Raw genomic sequence first — 19,222 nt, forward strand, 5'->3', positions numbered from 1 at the left:
AGCTCAGTAGAGGATTCAAAAAGCTCGGAAGGATTTCCGGGGACTGGACGTAGGCGGAGAGGCCGAACCAGGATAAGTCTGCTAAGTAACTTCTAACCCTTTATCTCTTGATATATATATATATATATATGTGTGTGTGTGTGTGTGTGTATTGATTGATAAATATTATTCAGCAAAACAAATTGTATACGCTGAGTTGAGCAGTCTGAGTGCTGAGTTAGAAACTGACTTAAGTGTTACTTTCTAACTCATTGTTGAAACAGCTCTAGTCAACCATTGTCTAAAGCTGTCTCACCCCATACTCAGCGATGCTAGCCTAAAAACTGATTTGAAATCTTATACTCCAAAATAAGTCAGCATTAAGTATTAAAAAGTTGAAATAGTTCCTAACCCCCCCTGGAACTAATTCTATCACGTTACACGGGACCAACAGTTGCAAAGCAAGAAGCTTAGATTTCTTTTCACTGATGAATGTTGTTTACTGCAGGACACAACAACTAATTCTCTTTTAGCTAAGGGTTATAAGCAGCACAAATTATACCAGGTCACACAATCTTCTTTTTATTTAGTGATATGGTGTGTGTTACAAACAATGTACATGTTTTAGTTAATCATGATTGTACCGATGCAATGTTATGACATCAATGTTTGGGTCATATATCCTCTATTAAGCTTGGTCATTTTCCTGGTTTATCTAGTCTTGCACATGTTTTGATTTGTAATGTTTGCTTTAAATTGAAACAACACAGGTCTTCTTTTCCAAATATATTATCTTTACTACTTTCAATTTTTCTCTTTTGAATATGGACTGTTGGGGTTCTTATCAACATGTTTCTCTTACTGGGTTCAAATATATGTTAACTCTAGTGGATGACTTTACTAGAGCTACATGGACTATCATCTTTTGAAGTAAAGATCAAGTATCTTCTTTGTGGGAAGACTTTATATCATGATACATAAACAATTTTCTGTCACTGTCAAGGCTATAAGATCATTTAATGGAAGTGAATTTGTTGACAACTCTTGTTAGTAAGTTTTTTCATAAATTTAGAATCCTACATCAATGGACTTGTGTCTATACCCCACAGTAGAAGAAGGTTGTTCAGAGAAAATATATGCACTTAGTTGAAGTGGCTAGGGCACTACTTTTTCAGACAGGTTTAACTATAGAATTTTGGGGAGAAGCTTTACTCCATGCCACCATTCTTATCAATTATGCCAAGGTTTTAGATTGGGACACTCCTTTCTATAGACTACATCATAAACAACCTGATTATGATGGGTTGAGAGTGTTTGGTTGTGCCTGCCAGGTAGCAAACACCAATCCACATAAGGGAAAGTTCAAGTTCAATACAAGGTCTTTTTCTTATGTCTATCTTGGTCAATCTTCTGGTCAGAAAGGTTATAAAGTTTATAACATTGAAACCAAAAAGATTATTGTATCTCGAGATGTGATTTTTTAAGAGAACACTTTTCCTTTCAAACATTTGTATTATTCCCATTTGCGGATTCTGATTAGTTACCTGGCATTTTTATTCCTCCTAATTTTGTTCCTTCTTTTTCTACCTCATCCCTATCCCCATCATTTTCAACCGAATCACCAATTGATAATTCAGCTTCATCACAACTCCCTATTCCTGAATTGATAGTTGATTCATTGTCTTTACCCATAACACTGATAACATCCAGATATTATCCAAGGGTGAATCTGAAAGCTTTATGTAATCAAAGGACTAAAGAAGCATTTAGACCTCGACAGTGACCAAAGACCCGCCAGCTAGATGGCGTATCAAACAAGTCACACGCCATAAGGATCATTGATCCATAGATTCGCCCCGTAAAGGCCAAACTCCTTAAAGAGGCCCACAACCGCCAAAACTTGGAAGACCCGCTATTTATCATCGATGCGCCCAAGGATGTCGGCGCAGTCTTCCCATGGAAACTGAAGCCATTAATGAATAGAAACAACTCTATAAATGGGCTAATGTTCAGACTTGAATAAACACGGTAACTACCATTAAAGTATCATTAATAGAAGGCTTTCTAGTTACTAGTTCGATGGTTACAAGTATCCTAGTATAAATAGCCTAACATCCCAAGACATTGAGGTACACTTTTCCAAACACATTTGTGCTTACTGTTTATCACCATTTTATACTTTACTGACTTAAGCATCAAAGTGCCCCCAGCCGAACCCAACGGCGCCCCCTATAGGTGGAGCTCCAGCAGAAGTTCGTTTGAAAGTTATCAATTGGTGCGATGAGCGTGGAGCTTTAGGATTTATGAGAGTTTACACCACAAATGCAAATGGCATCTGAAGGGCTCAACCTTTCTTCTGGTGGGACCTCTGTTCCACTCACTGTTCCAGTCTCTGTAGGCAATGTCACAAATAACCCTACCACTCGTCCCATATCTCATCCTCTAATTCAAGACGCTTGAGAAATGTCACCGGAGATTTTTGGTGATCAAATTATGGATCTAGTGGCAAACAATTACGGCACAGCGGCCAGAGACCGTTTGAGACCAATATTGGAAAACCAGGTCGTGGGCGGACCAACAACAGGAAGAGTGCCACCCATACATCCCGTAAGGACCAGAGTAAATGATCAACACTATTGGAATAAATCTATAATAAGACTGTCTTTCAGAGTCCAATCATCATTTCTTGCGCAACTAGGGAATACGGTGGATGCAATAATCAGCCATACCACGTCTAGGACCAATCCTCCTTTGAATAGGCAGCTGTTCGAGATACACCTGAAGGAATGAGCAACCACCTCCCCCAAATGTACCACAGGTTCCAAGAGCTGTAGCAGAAGGTGGAGGACAAGAACAGCCTCATGGTGCAGCGGTTGGAGAGGAGCCACCTCCTAGTGCAGTAGTTGGACAAGAGCGCCCACGTGATGGAGTTGCTGATCATCGACATTGAAGGCGTTCTCGCTCTAGGCATAGGCGTTCATGATCCCGTAATAGACATATGCCTCCTCCCCGAAGACATAGAGGGGTGGTGGATGATCTCCATCCGACCCATCGTCTAGTTCATCTGGATCCAGGCGTAGCAGGTCCAAGAGTAGGAACCCATCAATGGCGGATCGTGATTACATAATTGCTGAAATTAACAGGCGTTTGCAAGAAGCCCTGTTGAGACAAAAACGAAGAGAATGAAAGGCACAATCCTCATGTCAATAGGGATTCTCCATTCACGAGGCGTTTCCTAAGATTCGCACCAGGAAGGGGATTTAAAGCCCTAAATCTTCCAAGCTACAAAGGAGACGATAATCCTAAAGCCCATGCTAGACAATACAGAGAGCTTATGGAAATCTATGGTTCTAATGAAGGTATTCTTTGCAGAATGTTCTTGACCACCTTGAAGGGACCATCGTATGATTGGTTCCAATCACTTTCGGCGGGTTGCATAGATAGCCGGGAGCAGCTGAGCAGAGAATTTTGTGCAAAATTTGCTGGCAGCATCCCTCTAACTGTTTCTCCTCGCAAGCAGAAGGAGGGTGAACCACTCCGGGAATACATCAATAAGTTCAACAAACTGTGTATTCAGATCACTAACATATATGTTGGTGAATTGTACAAAGAGAATAGATAGAAAAAAGAAGAAAAACAAGAAATTAAAGAAATATGGAGAAGATGGTGTATTTGATTTTTTTTTTTATCATTTTGAGGGTTGTTTGTGATAATTAGATAAATGGTATTAATTTATAAAATAAATAGATATAATGACAAAATTAACTTTTTTCCCTGTAACTTTTAACACCGTTAATTAATTTAGCATATGTTTAATTAATTTAGCATATGTTTACTAGCGGAATGAATTTCAAAGAATCATTTTATAAAACAAAATGCTAAATATTATTAGGCAAAAACTAATGAGCGTCCCGAGGGCGCTAGATAAGAAAAATAATTATCATTAATTACTATATTGAAAGAATAAATAAAAGGATTTCATTATTGATCATTATTTATTGATTTTTTATTAATTGATCATTAATCTTTTTTTTTGACTAATTAATCATTAATCATTTTTTTTGACTAATTAATCATTAATTACTCCATTTTATTCCCACTATAACATCTCATTCCCTCTATTTCCTATTTCCATTATTTCATATTCCCTTAGAAAATTTATAATTTTTTCAACTTTTCCCCCCCACTTCCTTTTCCGCAAAAAAAAAAAAAAAATCAGATTACACTTTCAATTATAAGGCCTTAATATCTCATTCCCTCTACTTTATTTCTGTCATTTCATTTCCACTTTCAATTATGATTTTTCTTTTATTTTATGAGTTGAAAATCTTTTTTTTATTTGATTGAGATGAGAAATGATTGTTAAATTGGACATATGAAATGACGAGAAGGAAGTGGTGAGGATGTTCAGGCCTTAAATTTCAAAGGCCAATTTGATTTTTTTTTGTTGGTGGAAAGGAAGTGAGGACATAAATTGAAAGAAAAAAAATGTGTAGAAATTGAAAGAACAAAATGCTAAATATTATTAGGCAAAAACTAATGAGTGTCCCGGGGGCGCTAGATAAGAAAAATAATTATCATTAATTACTATATTGAAAGAATAAATAAAAGGATTTCATTATTGATCATTATTTATTATTTATTGATTTTTTATTAATTGATCATTAATCTTTTTTTTTTGACTAATTAATCATTAATCATTTTTTTTGACTAATTAATCATTAATTACTCCATTTTATTCCCACTATAACATCTCATTCCCTCTATTTTCTATTTCCATTATTTCATATTCCCTTAGAAAATTTATAATTTTTTCAACTTTTCCCCCCCACTTCCTTTTCCGCAAAAAAAAAAAAAAAAATCAGATTACACTTTCAATTATAAGGCCTTAATATCTCATTCCCTCTACTTTATTTCTGTCATTTCATTTCCACTTTCAATTATGATTTTTCTTTTATTTTATGAGTTGAAAATCTTTTTTTTATTTGATTGAGATGAGAAATGATTGTTAAATTGGACATATGAAATGACGAGAAGGAAGTGGTGAGGATGTTCAGGCCTTAAATTTCAAAGGCCAATTTGATTTTTTTTGTTGGTGGAAAGGAAGTGAGGACATAAATTGAAAGAAAAAAAATGTGTAGAAATTGAAAGAAAAAAATCTCAAAAGAAGGTGAAATTATGAGAAATATTATGGAGGGAATGAGACGTTATGGTGGGAAAATAAAAAAAAAAGTTGAAAAAAATTATAAAATTTCTAAGGGAAGATGAAATGGTGGGAATAGAAAATAGAGGGAATGAGATGTTATGGTGAGAATAAAATGGAGTAAGTAATGATTAATTAGTCAAAAAAAATGATTAATGATTAATTAGTCAAAAAAAATTAATGATCAATAATGATATATTTTTATTTATTCTTTCAACCTAACAATTAATGATAATTATTTTTCTTATCTAGTACTCCGGAGCGCCCGTTAGCGGGTTCGATATTATTATTAGACTTGGCAATTATCGTGTTCGAGTCGTGTTCGTGTCGTGTCATTTCGGATTCGTGTCAAAAAGAGTAAACCCAAACCCAACCCAAAAACTTTCGTGTCAAAGTCGTGTTAACCTATTCGGGTTAGTGTCGATTTCGTGTCGTGTTTTCGGGTTACATGTAATTTTGTTATGCGTATATATTAATAATAACTCTTAAAAATATAAGAAGATTTGGTACTGTTTTTAAACATTTTATATCATTTTTAGATTAGTATGCTAACAATAATTATCGAAAAGTTCGATAATATCATGTTAGAGGGTTATGTAATGTGTTTATAACAATTTAGGAAATTCAAATTAATATTTGCAATTAATAATTATAATTTTATTATCTTTATTAATAAAGTGACATAAAAAAATATGAGAGAATATAACAATAATTTTCAATATCCGTGTCATTTCGTGTCGTTTTTGGGTTCACATATCAACACTAACCCAACCCAAAAATTAGCGTGTCAGTTTCGTGTCAACCCAAAAATGACCCATTACCTATTAAGCTCAACACTAACACTAAAAATCTGTGTCGTGTTCGTGTCGTGTAATCGGGTCGTGTGTCATTTTGCCACCTCTAATTATTATTGTATAAACTTAACTAGACAATATATTTGTTGCGCCTTAAAATGAAAGGCTAAACGGTGTAGTTTTGATGTGTTTACACTTGTGCCCAATAATGATAGTAACAGAATTTATACCTTACAACAAACACAGGAAAAACAGAAGTGGGCCCTTTCTTCCTTGTTCCAAGAAAAACGATTAAACGAATATACCAAAATATACTTTGAAACGCTCCAACAATATTGAGGAATTCACATTGCGTGTGGGTCCCATAAATGACGTAACCAGCCATCTTCCTTTCCTATTTATACCGCCTCCGTTCCTCATCCCTAGCGGTTTGAAACAAACACAAACCATCCTCTTCCCCAAATTTCTCAAGAGTTCCGATTTCCTCTCTTGACTTTCTCCTTTAATTTGACCTCAACCTTCTTTTACCTAACATGGTGAACTCAACAACTCAGACTATCAAGTTTCTCTGCAGTTACAGTGGTAAGATCATTCCTCGACCTCTTGACGGAAAACTCCGTTATGTCGGTGGTTTTACCAGAGTTCTCGCCGTCGATCGCTCTATTTCCTTTACAGGTTTCTTTCTCTTTTTCCGATTCTTCTATCTCATTCCAATTTAATTTTAAGGAATTCTCTGTTAACTCATATCTGATTGATTCGTGCAGAGCTGATGGTCAAGCTCGTAGAATTTTGTGGATTCTCCGTCGTGTTGAGATGCCAGTTACCTAATGGAGATATGGAGACTTTGATTTCTATCAAATCAGAAGAGGAATTGGTTTTTATTATTGAAGAATACGATCGGCGTTCTCCTGATTCGAAGATTAGAGCTGTTCTTTCCACTCCAAAGTCGCTCAAATCAATATCTCCTCCTCAATCTATCAATTTTTCTCCAACTAAATTCAAATCGAATCATAATGCCGTTGATTATGGACGATATCGGAGCAATTCGCCGCCGGTTGGCTATCCCGTCGACTTTTATGGAAATTACAGCAGGAGCCGTTGCTTTCCATCTCAGGAACGAGAATGGTGTTGTCGTGACCCTCGGTGCTACAAGAACTTTCATTGACGCCCAAACCCGGAGTTAGATGATAGAGTTTATACACAGATTAGAACAAAAATGGTGAAAAATAATATACAAAAGTAAAATGAATATGGAGAGAGTTGAAGTTTTGGATGTGGGATTGGAATGTAAATTTTTTAAAAGGAATTTTTTGATTGCTTGAATTCTTTTGCCTCGTTGATTGCTTATTCAGGCGAATTTTCACACTTCTAGGTGTTAGGGTTTACCGGAGCGCCGCGCGTGAATGCAAGCAAGTTGTTTGTATTCCGTTAAATGTTTGTCGCGTAACTGACCTAAAAATTTGACTGACGGTATTAATTTATTTTAGGTTCCGTTTGCATAATTTTTATTTTATTTTTTTTTTATGATTTTAAGGTTTTTTTTTTTGTTTTTTTTTATTATTTTCTTTTGAAGATTTTTCTGATATATTTTGGTTTTCTGATTTGCAGGTTAAAGGAGACTGCGAGGAATGAATATCCATTTTGTTTTTGTCCTCACCAAAGAGGAAAGAGAAGTCATTGGAACTTTTTGTTTAGAATTTCTGAAATAACGTAACCAAACGAAACGAGAAATCTGTTTCGTAGGAAAATTCATTGAACTTTCTATTCAAAGTCGTGCAAGCTGGATTAGGTATAGAAGTGACTAATAAAAAGAACTTGCAAAAATAAATATGGGGCCACAAACAAAAGTCACGACATTATCAATTTAAAATTTTGCAATATGAACAATATTAGTAATAGGGTAATATCTAAATTTATCTCTATTTTTTTTAGAATTTTTAATATAAGAAATTACAAAATTTAGTTATAGTGTTTTCAACATATAACCATGGAGTACCGTTTGATGTTACGGATTGCTGTTTGTTGTTGCTGTTACGGTTTCTGTTTGTTGTTAGAAAAAGCTGTTTTTCCAAAAAGCAGAGATTCTCTGCTTTTGTAAAACGCTGCTTTTCGGGTGTAAAAGGCAAACAGGAGGCCACTAACCAAACATGTAATGCTACTTTTCAGATGTAAAAGGCAAACATGAGATCACTAACCAAACACTTAAAACTCTCCATGTTGAAGTGAAAAAGCAAACATAAGCATGAAAATGAGCAACCAAACACCTCCTAAAAAACTCTTTAATTAATCTTTCTTAGAGCCCGTTTGTTTTACCTACTGTTTGCTGTTTGCTGTTACGGTTTGCTATTTGCTGTTGCTGTTGATATTTGATGTTGCTGTTGGAAAATGCTGTTTTTCCAAAAAGCAGAGATTCTCTGCTTTTGTAAAAGGCTGCTTTTCGGGTGTAAAAGGCAAACAGGAGGTCATTAATCAAACACCCAATACTGCTTTTCAGATATAAAAGGCAAATAAAAAGTCACTAACCAAATACTTAAACTCTCCATTTTGAAATGAAAAGACAAACAAGAGTATGAAAACCAAACACCCCCGTAGTATTATTTGGGAAGGAGTTTAAGGTTAAATGTAGTGTTATAAAATTTGGATCAGTCCGACCGGTTCAATCAGGAACTAGTGAGGAGTCTGGTCTGAACTGTGCTGGTTTGTTGAACCTTCGAATAACCAGTGTGAATTGGGATTGAATCGGAAACTGATGCAACTCCGTTTTTTTTGGCAATTTATTTAAAAAAAAAAATTGCAATTAAATCTGTCTAAAATAATAACAAATTTGTTTCAATGATTTTTTTAATTAAAACCTTCATTTATAAACTAATTTTAGCAAAAGTAGGCCGGTCTAAATGATATCGTTTTGGTGTGCATTTGCGTAGCCTATGTCATGCAAGTGCACCCCTAATCCAAATATGCTTTGACTGCATCCCTGCACGTAAGAGAGTCTTTCCTTTAATAATTGGTTAAAGGTTTGTAAAAGTCATTTACTTATAAACTAGTTAAGATTCTTATTTTTTTTGTCTTTCATATTTTTGCAAACCATTTTAAGTGATTCACTTTGAACATCAAATTCTCATTCTTTACTTGTCCGCATTGAATACATTAATATATTTCAAGTTACTATATATATTTATGTCTCAAGTTGATAAAAAAAAAATAACAAACCAAAAGTTGTTTATAATTTGTTTTGGATATATATAATTTATAAAAATAATTTTAAATTAATTGTATATTTAATATATAAATATTATTTATTTATTACGTCATACAGTCCGATCAATCCGAGACATCTAATTCAACCAAATGATCTGTGATTCATCTATAAATCTAGTTTGATGTCATGACTGGTTCTGATAATATTGGTTAAATCAGAGTTATATAACCTTGAAAAAAAAACCTTAATTTTAGTACCACTAACTCAGTGAGATCTCAAGGTTAAAGAAAATAATTTTACCCCTCTCATCCTACTTTAATCAACCTTCTCAAAATCCATCCAAACAAAGTTTTAGGAGGGTGGTTTTGCCTCCATCTACTACTCCTCTTTATTTGTGATTGCATTTGCATCTCAAGCAAATAAAAGACTAGGCTTTTTTTTTTTTTTTTATGCCTTAGCTTAGGCTAAAACTGTGTTATTTTGACTAGGGTATAAAGGCAAAATTAATAATACAAGTGGACTGAGATTATTTTTTCCACCCCTTTCTATTTTCTTAGAATTAAAACTGGTCAAGTTGGAAGCATGAAGGGATAAAATTTTCATTAGGAAGTATATCTGCACATTTCCAAAAGTGTTAGGAACAAATTTGTACCTTATCTCTTAATACATATTGATATATATGTATATATTGATATATATATGATAACTAATTTTCAAAGTATGAAAATTAGGTGATGTTGGTTAAAACTAAAAAATAAGTATTGAATAATATAAAATTTGAAATTATTAAATGATATAAGGGGTTGTTTGGGTAACAAAATTAAATCAAGAAAGAAAAATAAAAAGAAAGGAATGGAATGACTTTGAATTTTTTTATATGCTTATTTCAATTTCACAAAAGGAATGATATACTTTTGATTCTCTTTGTGGCTGTTTAGTTCAAATGAGGTAATAAACCAGAGTTGTGTTTTTAACAATGATTTCTATACATACACGTGTATATATTAAAATCAAAAGACGATGAAACAGAGGAACTGAAATAAAATTAATTAAAGAAAATACATAAACATTATATTTTAAAGAGAAAATAATTAAAAATAAATACTAAAATCGAATAACATAATAAAAGAAAAAAATTTGGTCAAAATTATTTTTCAGGGTAAAAAAGTAAACTTAAATAAGTATATAGATCAAAAATAAAATTAATCTAGAGATAAAAAAGTATAAATAAATAAGTACAAAGATTAAAATAAAAATAAAAAAGTGAAATTATATAAGGATAAAAAATATAAATAAATAAATATATAGAACAAAATAAAAATTAAAAAATAAAATAAGGATTAAAGTAAAATTTTATAAGGAATGTAAAAGTTAAGTTAGTAAGAGAGTGGAAATGATAGAAAACATTAGGAAGGTCGGGGAATGAGATTAGAGGGGGAAGTCTAAAACTAAAAAAAGAATAAAGAAAATGATTAAATTAATAAAACAAACAAATGAGCTTATAGTGTGACATAATGAAACTACATAGTTTTGGTAAGCCAATTAGCTGTTGCCGACCGTGCTTCACTCCACCTCGCTTTTGACCTCAACTCCTATGCTTGCTACCGACCCTTACACCATAAACGGAATACCAGTTTCCGACCGGATAGGAGAAAGAACTAGAGTTTATTTCTTTGTTGGACCGACAGACCGATCAAGACCAATTGCGAGCGACAGCGTCTTACACTTTCCTCCCTGCACCTGAGATTAGGGGTTTTTTTTTTGATCCTGCTAATGTGGGAAAGAGGGGACAAAAGGATTGCCCCTACACCGCTTCCGTTCTTCTTTGCCGCACCATCGAAATACATGGTCCAAGCGTCGTCGCCTTCATCGGACTTTTCTTCTTCTTCCTGACAAATAATATATTCATCTGAAAAATGGTCTTGAGCGGTTCGTAATCCGACAATGGATGCTCTGCCAAATGGTCGTCGGTTGGCTTTTAGCCCCGTCGAATGTTGTCGTTGGATTGCTTTTTGATACTGCTCTTGCCACTGAAGAATCTGATATCCATTTATTCAGCAACTGTATATGAGAGAGCTGATGGTGCTGAATCAGACCACTTGTTCCATGTAACTGTATTATTTGTTCTAACTAAATATACGATTTGTTCTGAGTAAATGTACCATTTGTTAACTGTATTATTTGTTCCAACTAAATGTATCATTTATTCCGAGTGAATGTACCATTTGTTCCAGAGGGATATTTATACAAGCCCGTGAAATTACATAATGTCCTCGCGCGTTTTTTTAGAATTTCCATTTATTTACGAAATTACTACAACCTCCATTCCTTGTCACACCATAAGAAATATGTCACACCTGATTTCTAGAAATGATAATATAAATACATATATAGAGTATACAAAATATTTTTTAGTATGAAAAATCAAATATATTATTGTTAGTGTTAAATTTAAAATTTTAAGCAAATTAACTTTAATTTGTTAGTTTTGCTTTTTTTACAATGGAAGGGCTAATCCGAGGAAACACTAAAAATAGACCGACCCTTAAAGATTTGTCATTCTGGGAAGTCCAGAACCATAAAAATCAGAAAAAAGAATGTATTGGATGCCTGTAGGAGGCGCATCACACTCGTGAAGACCTAAACTCAAACTCCCTGCATAGTTTACCATCCAATCAACTGCCATGTTCCCTTGCCGTAAGATATGAACGAGCCGCACCTCCCAATCTTCATCATATAGATCATGACACGCCATAATAAGCCAAGAAAAATGATATTGTTAAACCACCTCATGACTAACAAGCTGAATTACTACCAAAGAGTCTATTTCGAATACTACCTTGCGGTAATGTCTAGCCCATGCGTACTTGAGGCCAAAATACAAACCCCATAGTTCTGTCAGTTCTGCAGTGCAAAAACCAAGATTCACCGCCACACCTCCTAATCATTGATACCACGTAGAATCTCTCCAACCGAAGCGAGCCCCGAGTTCTCCTTCTCCGTTTAGACCAGGTTTCTGTCTTGATGGTGGTGCAATCGTTTTGGCAGATGATTATGGTAGATAAGTTAGACAATGTTCAATTGTAACTAGTTATTGTAAGAACCCATTACAAAAGGATAATATTATTTGTAACATGCTTTTTATATGCTTCCGTACACATTAAGTAATAAAATGAAATTTATTTTCGGTATTCTAAACCATCCTAAACCTGTAATTTTTATAAAATGCACCAAATAATCAATAAAGTTCTTTCAAATTCGGAATACATAACGTACTCATAAAGCACAAAAACCGTAAATTAACTTAAAAAAATTAATAGTTTTATACAATTACAAATCAACTCCCCTCCTCATAACAGCTCCACACTAATGGATAATGTTGGATTATCATCAAATTGATTATACTCTTCTGCATGTTTAGTTTGTAATCCTAAGACAAATAGCTCCTCATAATCCGTTAAACAACTTGAGTCCACCAAAGTGAAACCCAAATTCATCTCTTTTCCAACCACATAGTTTAGCTCCCATATCTATTGTCCGCTCTGGCCCAATTCCAACACATTGGGCCTCACGGCTTTAAAACGCATGTATTGGATTCACATCTTACTAATAAGCCACAATCACTCCCTCTCCAATTCCGATGTGGGATTCAGTTCATTCCTGTCCCCATCGCCATCCCTTAGGGCCGCTCCTTGCTCAGGCCTTCTATCCCGGCGCCACCCACTCCGGACCGGGTCATTACAACGCGTATGTCGCATTAACCGACCGTTATCCTTGGCGTTAGAGTATTCAACACAAGATGCAATTACCATAACATCATTGTTTTGACACCTTTCTCATCTTGTACCTTTTGGGGACTTTAATAAAATCTTCTTTTCAAAGTTCAAACTGAAATGGATGAATTCATAAACATTTTAACAGATTGTGATTAACATTATCTAAATTTTGTGATCCTTTTATGTGGAGTAATGGAAGGAAAATGACAGAGAGAAAAGATTGGTGGGGTGATGGTCTTTATGCATGGCCTTTGACAAACCGAAGTTTTCTCACTTTGGAGCTACTGAAATCTATTCATGGAAAAGACAATTTGGCTCTTATATCTTTTAGAGATTTTAATAAAATCCTCTTTTCAGAGGAAAAGCTAAGCAGTATACCAGAAGCTCAAACCAAAATGGATGAATTCATAAAGTTTTTAACTGATTATAATTTACATGATCTGAATTGTTTAGGTAATCCTTTTATGTGGAGTAATATAAGAAAAAGGACTGTCACGTCACATCCCTAAATTTGCTTATTCTGTAACAACTAAATAAAAAAATCATAATACTAACTCGGATTAAGGTGCAAAAATACCCCTAACATTTTGGGTCAGGAGTGATTTTACCCCTAACATCTAAAATGATGCAATTGTACCCTTAACATTAGTAGCCAAGAGTAAATTTATAAATTTGGTGATTTATTAGAATTTTTTTTTATCCAATTAGTACAAAAGTCAGTATATTTTTTTTTTCCACATCCCAACATATATTTGTGATTTGTTATTGATCAAATGACGCACGTGTGAAGTGTAGATGACAAGATTCATGACCAAGTATTTCTTAAATTAACCCAATATATATTTGTGATTTGTTATTGATAAAATGACGCACGTGTGAAGTGTAGATGACAAGATTCATGACCGAGTATTTCTTAAATTAACCCAATTTATCAATGTTAGGGGTAAAATTACTCCTGACCCAAAACGTTAGGGGTATTTTTGCACCTTAATCCGAGTTAGTATTATGGTTTTTGTATTTAGTTGTTACGGAATAAACAAGTTTATAGAGCTAATGAGATATTTGCAAAGTTCAGAGAGCTAATAAATTTTTATGGACAAGTTTAGGGAGCTGGTGATACAAAATAAACAAGTTTAGGAAGCTGGTGAGACACTTACAAAATTTAAGGAGCCAATCTATTATTATGGGTAAGTTCAAGGAGCTAACGATGTATTAAGCCTTTTTTTCAAAAGGACTTTTCCAACCCTCTGTTTGAAATATTAAAAAACAATTCGTATTCATAATCATAGTGGAATGAGGAAATTATGCCAAATCGGGTTTGAAGATAGTCTCAAGCCCAACACCGTAGCGTTCACTCAGTCTTTTTTATAACCCCATCCACGATATAACAGTACTGCCAAGCATTCCTATAATAATGTGCTGCCTGCTTTTAATATTGCCGCGGATTTATTTCCTCATGGTAAGTGTTAAATCAAAATGCTGCACTACTTAGATTAAAACACACACAAAATGAATAAATAAATAAATATGAATCTATTCTGGTATTCTTTCATAGCAGATATGAGTGGGAATATTATATTTTGCTAGGATGAGAAGAAAGATTCTTGACATTGAAAAGGCAAGTGAAGTGAAGATAGAAAAAGAAGGTAGGATGCCTTAACATGAATCTCGGTCTTTAGTCTACAGTTTTGCAACAGCATCAAAGATTCAACCACTCTCTCCATTGATACTTCTTGAGCCAAAAAAAAAGCTCCATTGAACAGCTTGAGAAAACATAAATGGAGGACAGGAACACGTACTCAGCAGTGTTCAATACTTATTGACAAGTAAAAAGAGAAATATAAACTGATTGACAAGTAAACGGAGTCAATACTGATTGTGCCATAGACAAGAAACAAGAAAAGAGAAATGGCAGCTAGTTTGCATAATATTTGCTTATCAGCGGTGATAGGTTGAATTTTACACAAGGAAATTACCAGTAAAAACTAGTTTGTATAGGAAATTTAAAGCCATAGCATTTCCCTCTTTCTATGAGGGAGTGAAGGCCAGGTTCACATTTGACATCTTGGTAACAAAATATAGCGAATATCAGCGGATACTCTCAGCCAGTTTCTTGCTCAAATTCCTCCCCTTCAGATTCCTCGGCATTATCAGCATCATCATCGTCAGCATCGTTATCATAATCTTCTTTATCATTATCAACTTTCATTTTCCCCATTATTGGTAGGTTGCTGTTTGTGTTCCTGATTTCATTACACTGCATAATTTAACCAAGTTAGTGTCTACTCCTAAAATGATAAGAACAGGGAAAAATCAAGAGCTTATTAAATAATGCATCCAGAAATTTCAAACATTTAATGGATGAAGAAAGATTTGGGCACAAACAAATGCATATATCCATAATATTTCCTACTACAATGTATTCAAAAAATTTACATCAAAGACTAAAACTAAAGCCAGATTCACTTAATTTTATAATTATACACACGAGACTCCTAGATGGGAGAGTTGTTCAGACCTCGGATTGCTTCCGGTATTTAGGATCTACGGATGGAGAAGTAGATGGAGATGTTGCTCATAGGATTAAAGCTGGTTGGTCGAAGTGGAAGAGTGCTACGGGTTTCCTTTGTGATCCCGACATGCCTAATAGATTGAAGGGAAAATTCTACCGGACGGCAATTAGACCAGCATTGTTATATGGTACGGAGTGTTGGGCAGTGAAACACTGCCACATCCATAAGATGTCGGTGGCGGAGATGCGTATGTTGAGATGGATGTGTGGTCACACGAGAAAGGACCGGGTGCGTAATGAAATAATTAGGACAAAAGTAGGGGTCACATCTATTGAGAATAAAATGAGAGAAAACCGACTAAGGTGGTTTGGCCATGTGAGACGTAGAGCGCTTGATGCGCCGGTTAGGAGAACCGAAGAGTGGCAAAGGGATGTAGTGGTGAGGGGTAGGGGAAGACCTAAGCAAACTTGGAGGAGGGTGATCGAGAGTGATATGAGTTTATTGGGAATTGAGGAAAATATGGTAGTGGATAGGACGGAGTGGAGGGAGCGAATCTGTGTCGCTGACACGACTTGATTTTCACGGTTTTATACGATGGTTCATGTTAGCCGACCCCGAATCATTTCGGGACTAAGGCTTTGTTGTTGTTGTTGTTGTACACACGAGACTCCTTAATCACAACAAACCACAAAAAGCAAAGCCCCCAAGAACAAGATCAGCATATGTTCAATCCATTCTTTGGACAGCTCCTTAGATTATAATCTCCTGTCTGTCAAGCTTGACATTTCTCAGAAGTGATACAGTCCAACTTCTTACTAACAGGAAATACTTCTGGATATGCAAAGCATGACATAAAATGAAAATTGCCTAAAGGAATAAATTTAAAAGGAAAAGAAAAGGAGGTATTCACCATGGCTCATGAAGCTTACATATCAGCAGGAAAGTTATAGAGCTAATCAGGGAACACCAAGCTGATAAACTAATATGATATATACTCCATTAAAAGACACTTGAATCAATCAATTGGATTGCAGCCTAAATCTAAGGCGACTTAGGGATTTCGCTTCCTATACAATTTGATTAACCAGGTACTTAGCAAACATCAAAATAGAATGAAATTTCAATTGCATATGCAATAATCGGAATAGACATTGAAACACAAATAAGATGATTAATGGAAGGAAAGTAAGAGCTTCAGCCTGTGATGATCCTTACAATTACGAAAGGCAACAACAATTAAGTCAATAAAATTGTATCAAAAGCAAGCAATACGTCGGATCAATATCGAAAAGAATCTAGGTTTTTTTTTTTTCTTCTTCATGTAAACTTATTCAGGAAAAGGCAAATTAAAATAAAAAAGACGAGAAGTGATACCCTCTCTTCGAAATCGGACTCCTCCATAGCGAGAAGCAATTCTTCGCTGTGGGGTTGAGGCCATTGAGAGGGAAGCAGATAGGAGGTGGGAATAGTCCTGGCCGACCAAGGGTACTGAGTCATGAAAGCCGGGAACTGTAACATTTTGATTTTGCTCTCCACACTCTCTTTTTGCTGTTCTATGCGTTTCTGGATTAAACTTCAATTTAGCTCTTAGGTCTTTGTTTAATTTCAAAATGGGATAAAGAAGGCATAATACATCCTCCAGTCACCTAATTATAAAAATAGGTCAAATGGGAGGCTCATTTACATATTTAACCCATTTACTCAACCTACTACATATCTAGACTGATTTTGTGTGATTTTCTTATAATACCCTCAATATTTACGCGCGTCTCCCTCCCTCTCGTCTGACTTCGCAGATTCGATATTATGCGAAGCCTGCGAAGCTAATGTTTGGTTTACTTGATGAATTTAATTAGCATATGCGAAACCTGTATGTGTTTTGAAGCTAATTCGCGAAGTGATATATAACAAAAAATGTCAAACAACAACGGATTCTAACATTAAAATCATAACATTATCAAATTTTACAACAAGATTGCCACAATAAACTCCTAACAAATCACTTCATAATACATAGACTCTTATTCACTAAGATTGCCATAATAAACTCCTAACAAATCACTTCATAATACATAGGCTACTATTCACTAAGATTGCTACAATAAACTCCTAACAAATCACTTCATTATACATAGGCTCTTATTCACCACCGATGGATGGATGTCTCACGACACATAGACTCTTATTAACCACTGAGGGATGGACGTGTCCCACGGTGTAGACTCCTATTCACAACCAATGGTTGGAAGTCCATGCCTTTTTGAATGGATGTCTCTATGGCACCCTAACACGCCGGCTTTCAGGAATGAATATTATGTATTCAACCACCTTCAGAAAAATTTATCCGTGTTAGTCAGAAAAAAAGAAGATTTGGCTTCGCGAAACGATGATTCGCTAAGTATGCGAACATAAATATGCAAGGAAGAGGGTGATTTTACTAAGCGAAACAATGATTTCGCAACGTCCGGGAGGAGGAATGTGACGCTCTGAGTTCGCGGAGTTTGCGAGGAGAAATGTGACGCTCTGACTTCGCGAAACGATGATTTTCGCGGAGTCTGCGAGAGAAATTTATCGAATTACCTTGCGAACTTCGCGTAATCATCGTTCGTGAAGTTAAATCGATAAATTTCTCCTCGAAGACTTCGCGAAAACCGCATATGCTAAGTGGATTGGTCCGGAAAACCGCAGAAAAAACAGTATATACTTACATTTTTCGACGAAGCCAATATGATAAACTGGGAAAAACGATGAAAATAACGTAGAATCACCATTTCTTCGAACGAGCAGGAAATGGAAGATGAAGAACCATGGCTTCGTTTTCTAGGATTAGGAAGTTGCAGAATCAAGAGATGAAGAGAGAAAGAAGAGAAATATATTGTGATTTGGAGAAATGGTGCAGATTTCGTGCAATTTAAAAGAAGATAGGAAGATCAAAAGTCTTGGAATCATTAATGGAGGAGCTGCCACCGTTTCACGCAACCAAGGAGAAGAGGGGAGTGACCGTTCACGTTTGGGGAAATGGGAAGGTTAGGGGTATTATGGGAAAGTCATACAAAATCAGTCTAGATATGTAGTAGGTTGAGTAAATGAGTTAAATATGTAAATGAGCCTCCCATTTGACCTAGTTTTGTAATTTTCTCTAAATTTTATCCAAAAACTACAATTGATTTCTCAACATTAAAACATTACAACTATCCTCTTTTAAAACAAATAACTTTTTGGAACTTTAAAACATTACAACCGTGACTTTTTAAAACTTAGGGATTAATTGTAGTTTTTGGACAACTGAATGGACTATTAGAAGATAAAGAATAAATTTAACTCTCAATTTAGCCTTTGTTTGGGAGTTTGGAGGATAATGGAGGTGAGAGTTAAAGGAGGTAATGGAAAGGGAATGGAAGTGATGGAATGGAAAGTTAAAAATTAACCTTGTTTGAGAGTTTATAGGATGTAAATGAGGTTAAATGTTTAACCTTGTTTGGGAGTTTAAATATAGAGGGGAAGGAAGGTTAAATTTACTCTCCAGAGACAAGAAATTTTAAAAAAGTTTACATTACTTCCATTAACCCCCAATTTGGAGGTTAGAGGAAGTAAAGATTTAACCCCATTAACCTCCATTTACTCCCAAAAAATAACTCCCAAACAAGGTTAACTTAATACTTAACATTCCATTACTCCCATTTACTCCCATTAACCTCCTCCCAAACAAGGGCTTAAAGGAAAGTGTGATTTAATATTAACGTATGAAATGATGTAAT

General features: G+C 34.9%; 2 protein-coding genes across 2 annotated transcripts; one reads left to right on the top strand and one right to left on the bottom strand.

Moving 5' to 3' along the window:
• The first annotated feature begins 6,403 nt into the window (after positions 1–6,403).
• LOC136229924 (RAF-like serine/threonine-protein kinase PRAF) lies at positions 6,404–7,341 on the top strand. Its single transcript, XM_066018786.1, has 2 exons — positions 6,404–6,651; positions 6,741–7,341. The coding sequence occupies exons 1-2, from the start codon at positions 6,510–6,512 to the stop codon at positions 7,139–7,141; spliced, it is 543 nt and encodes a 180-aa protein (XP_065874858.1). The 5' UTR covers positions 6,404–6,509; the 3' UTR covers positions 7,142–7,341.
• Positions 7,342–14,844: 7,503 nt separating this feature from the next.
• On the bottom strand, positions 14,845–17,080 carry LOC136229933 (uncharacterized). The gene is made up of 2 exons (XM_066018792.1): positions 16,839–17,080; positions 14,845–15,208 (listed from the first exon to the last, which is right to left on the bottom strand). The coding sequence occupies exons 1-2, from the start codon at positions 16,980–16,982 to the stop codon at positions 15,053–15,055; spliced, it is 300 nt and encodes a 99-aa protein (XP_065874864.1). The 5' UTR covers positions 16,983–17,080; the 3' UTR covers positions 14,845–15,052.
• Positions 17,081–19,222: the final 2,142 nt, after the last annotated feature.

The sequence above is a fragment of the Euphorbia lathyris genome, chromosome 1 (assembly GCF_963576675.1).
Source record: "Euphorbia lathyris chromosome 1, ddEupLath1.1, whole genome shotgun sequence".
In the NCBI taxonomy this organism is placed as follows: Eukaryota; Viridiplantae; Streptophyta; class Magnoliopsida; order Malpighiales; family Euphorbiaceae; genus Euphorbia; species Euphorbia lathyris.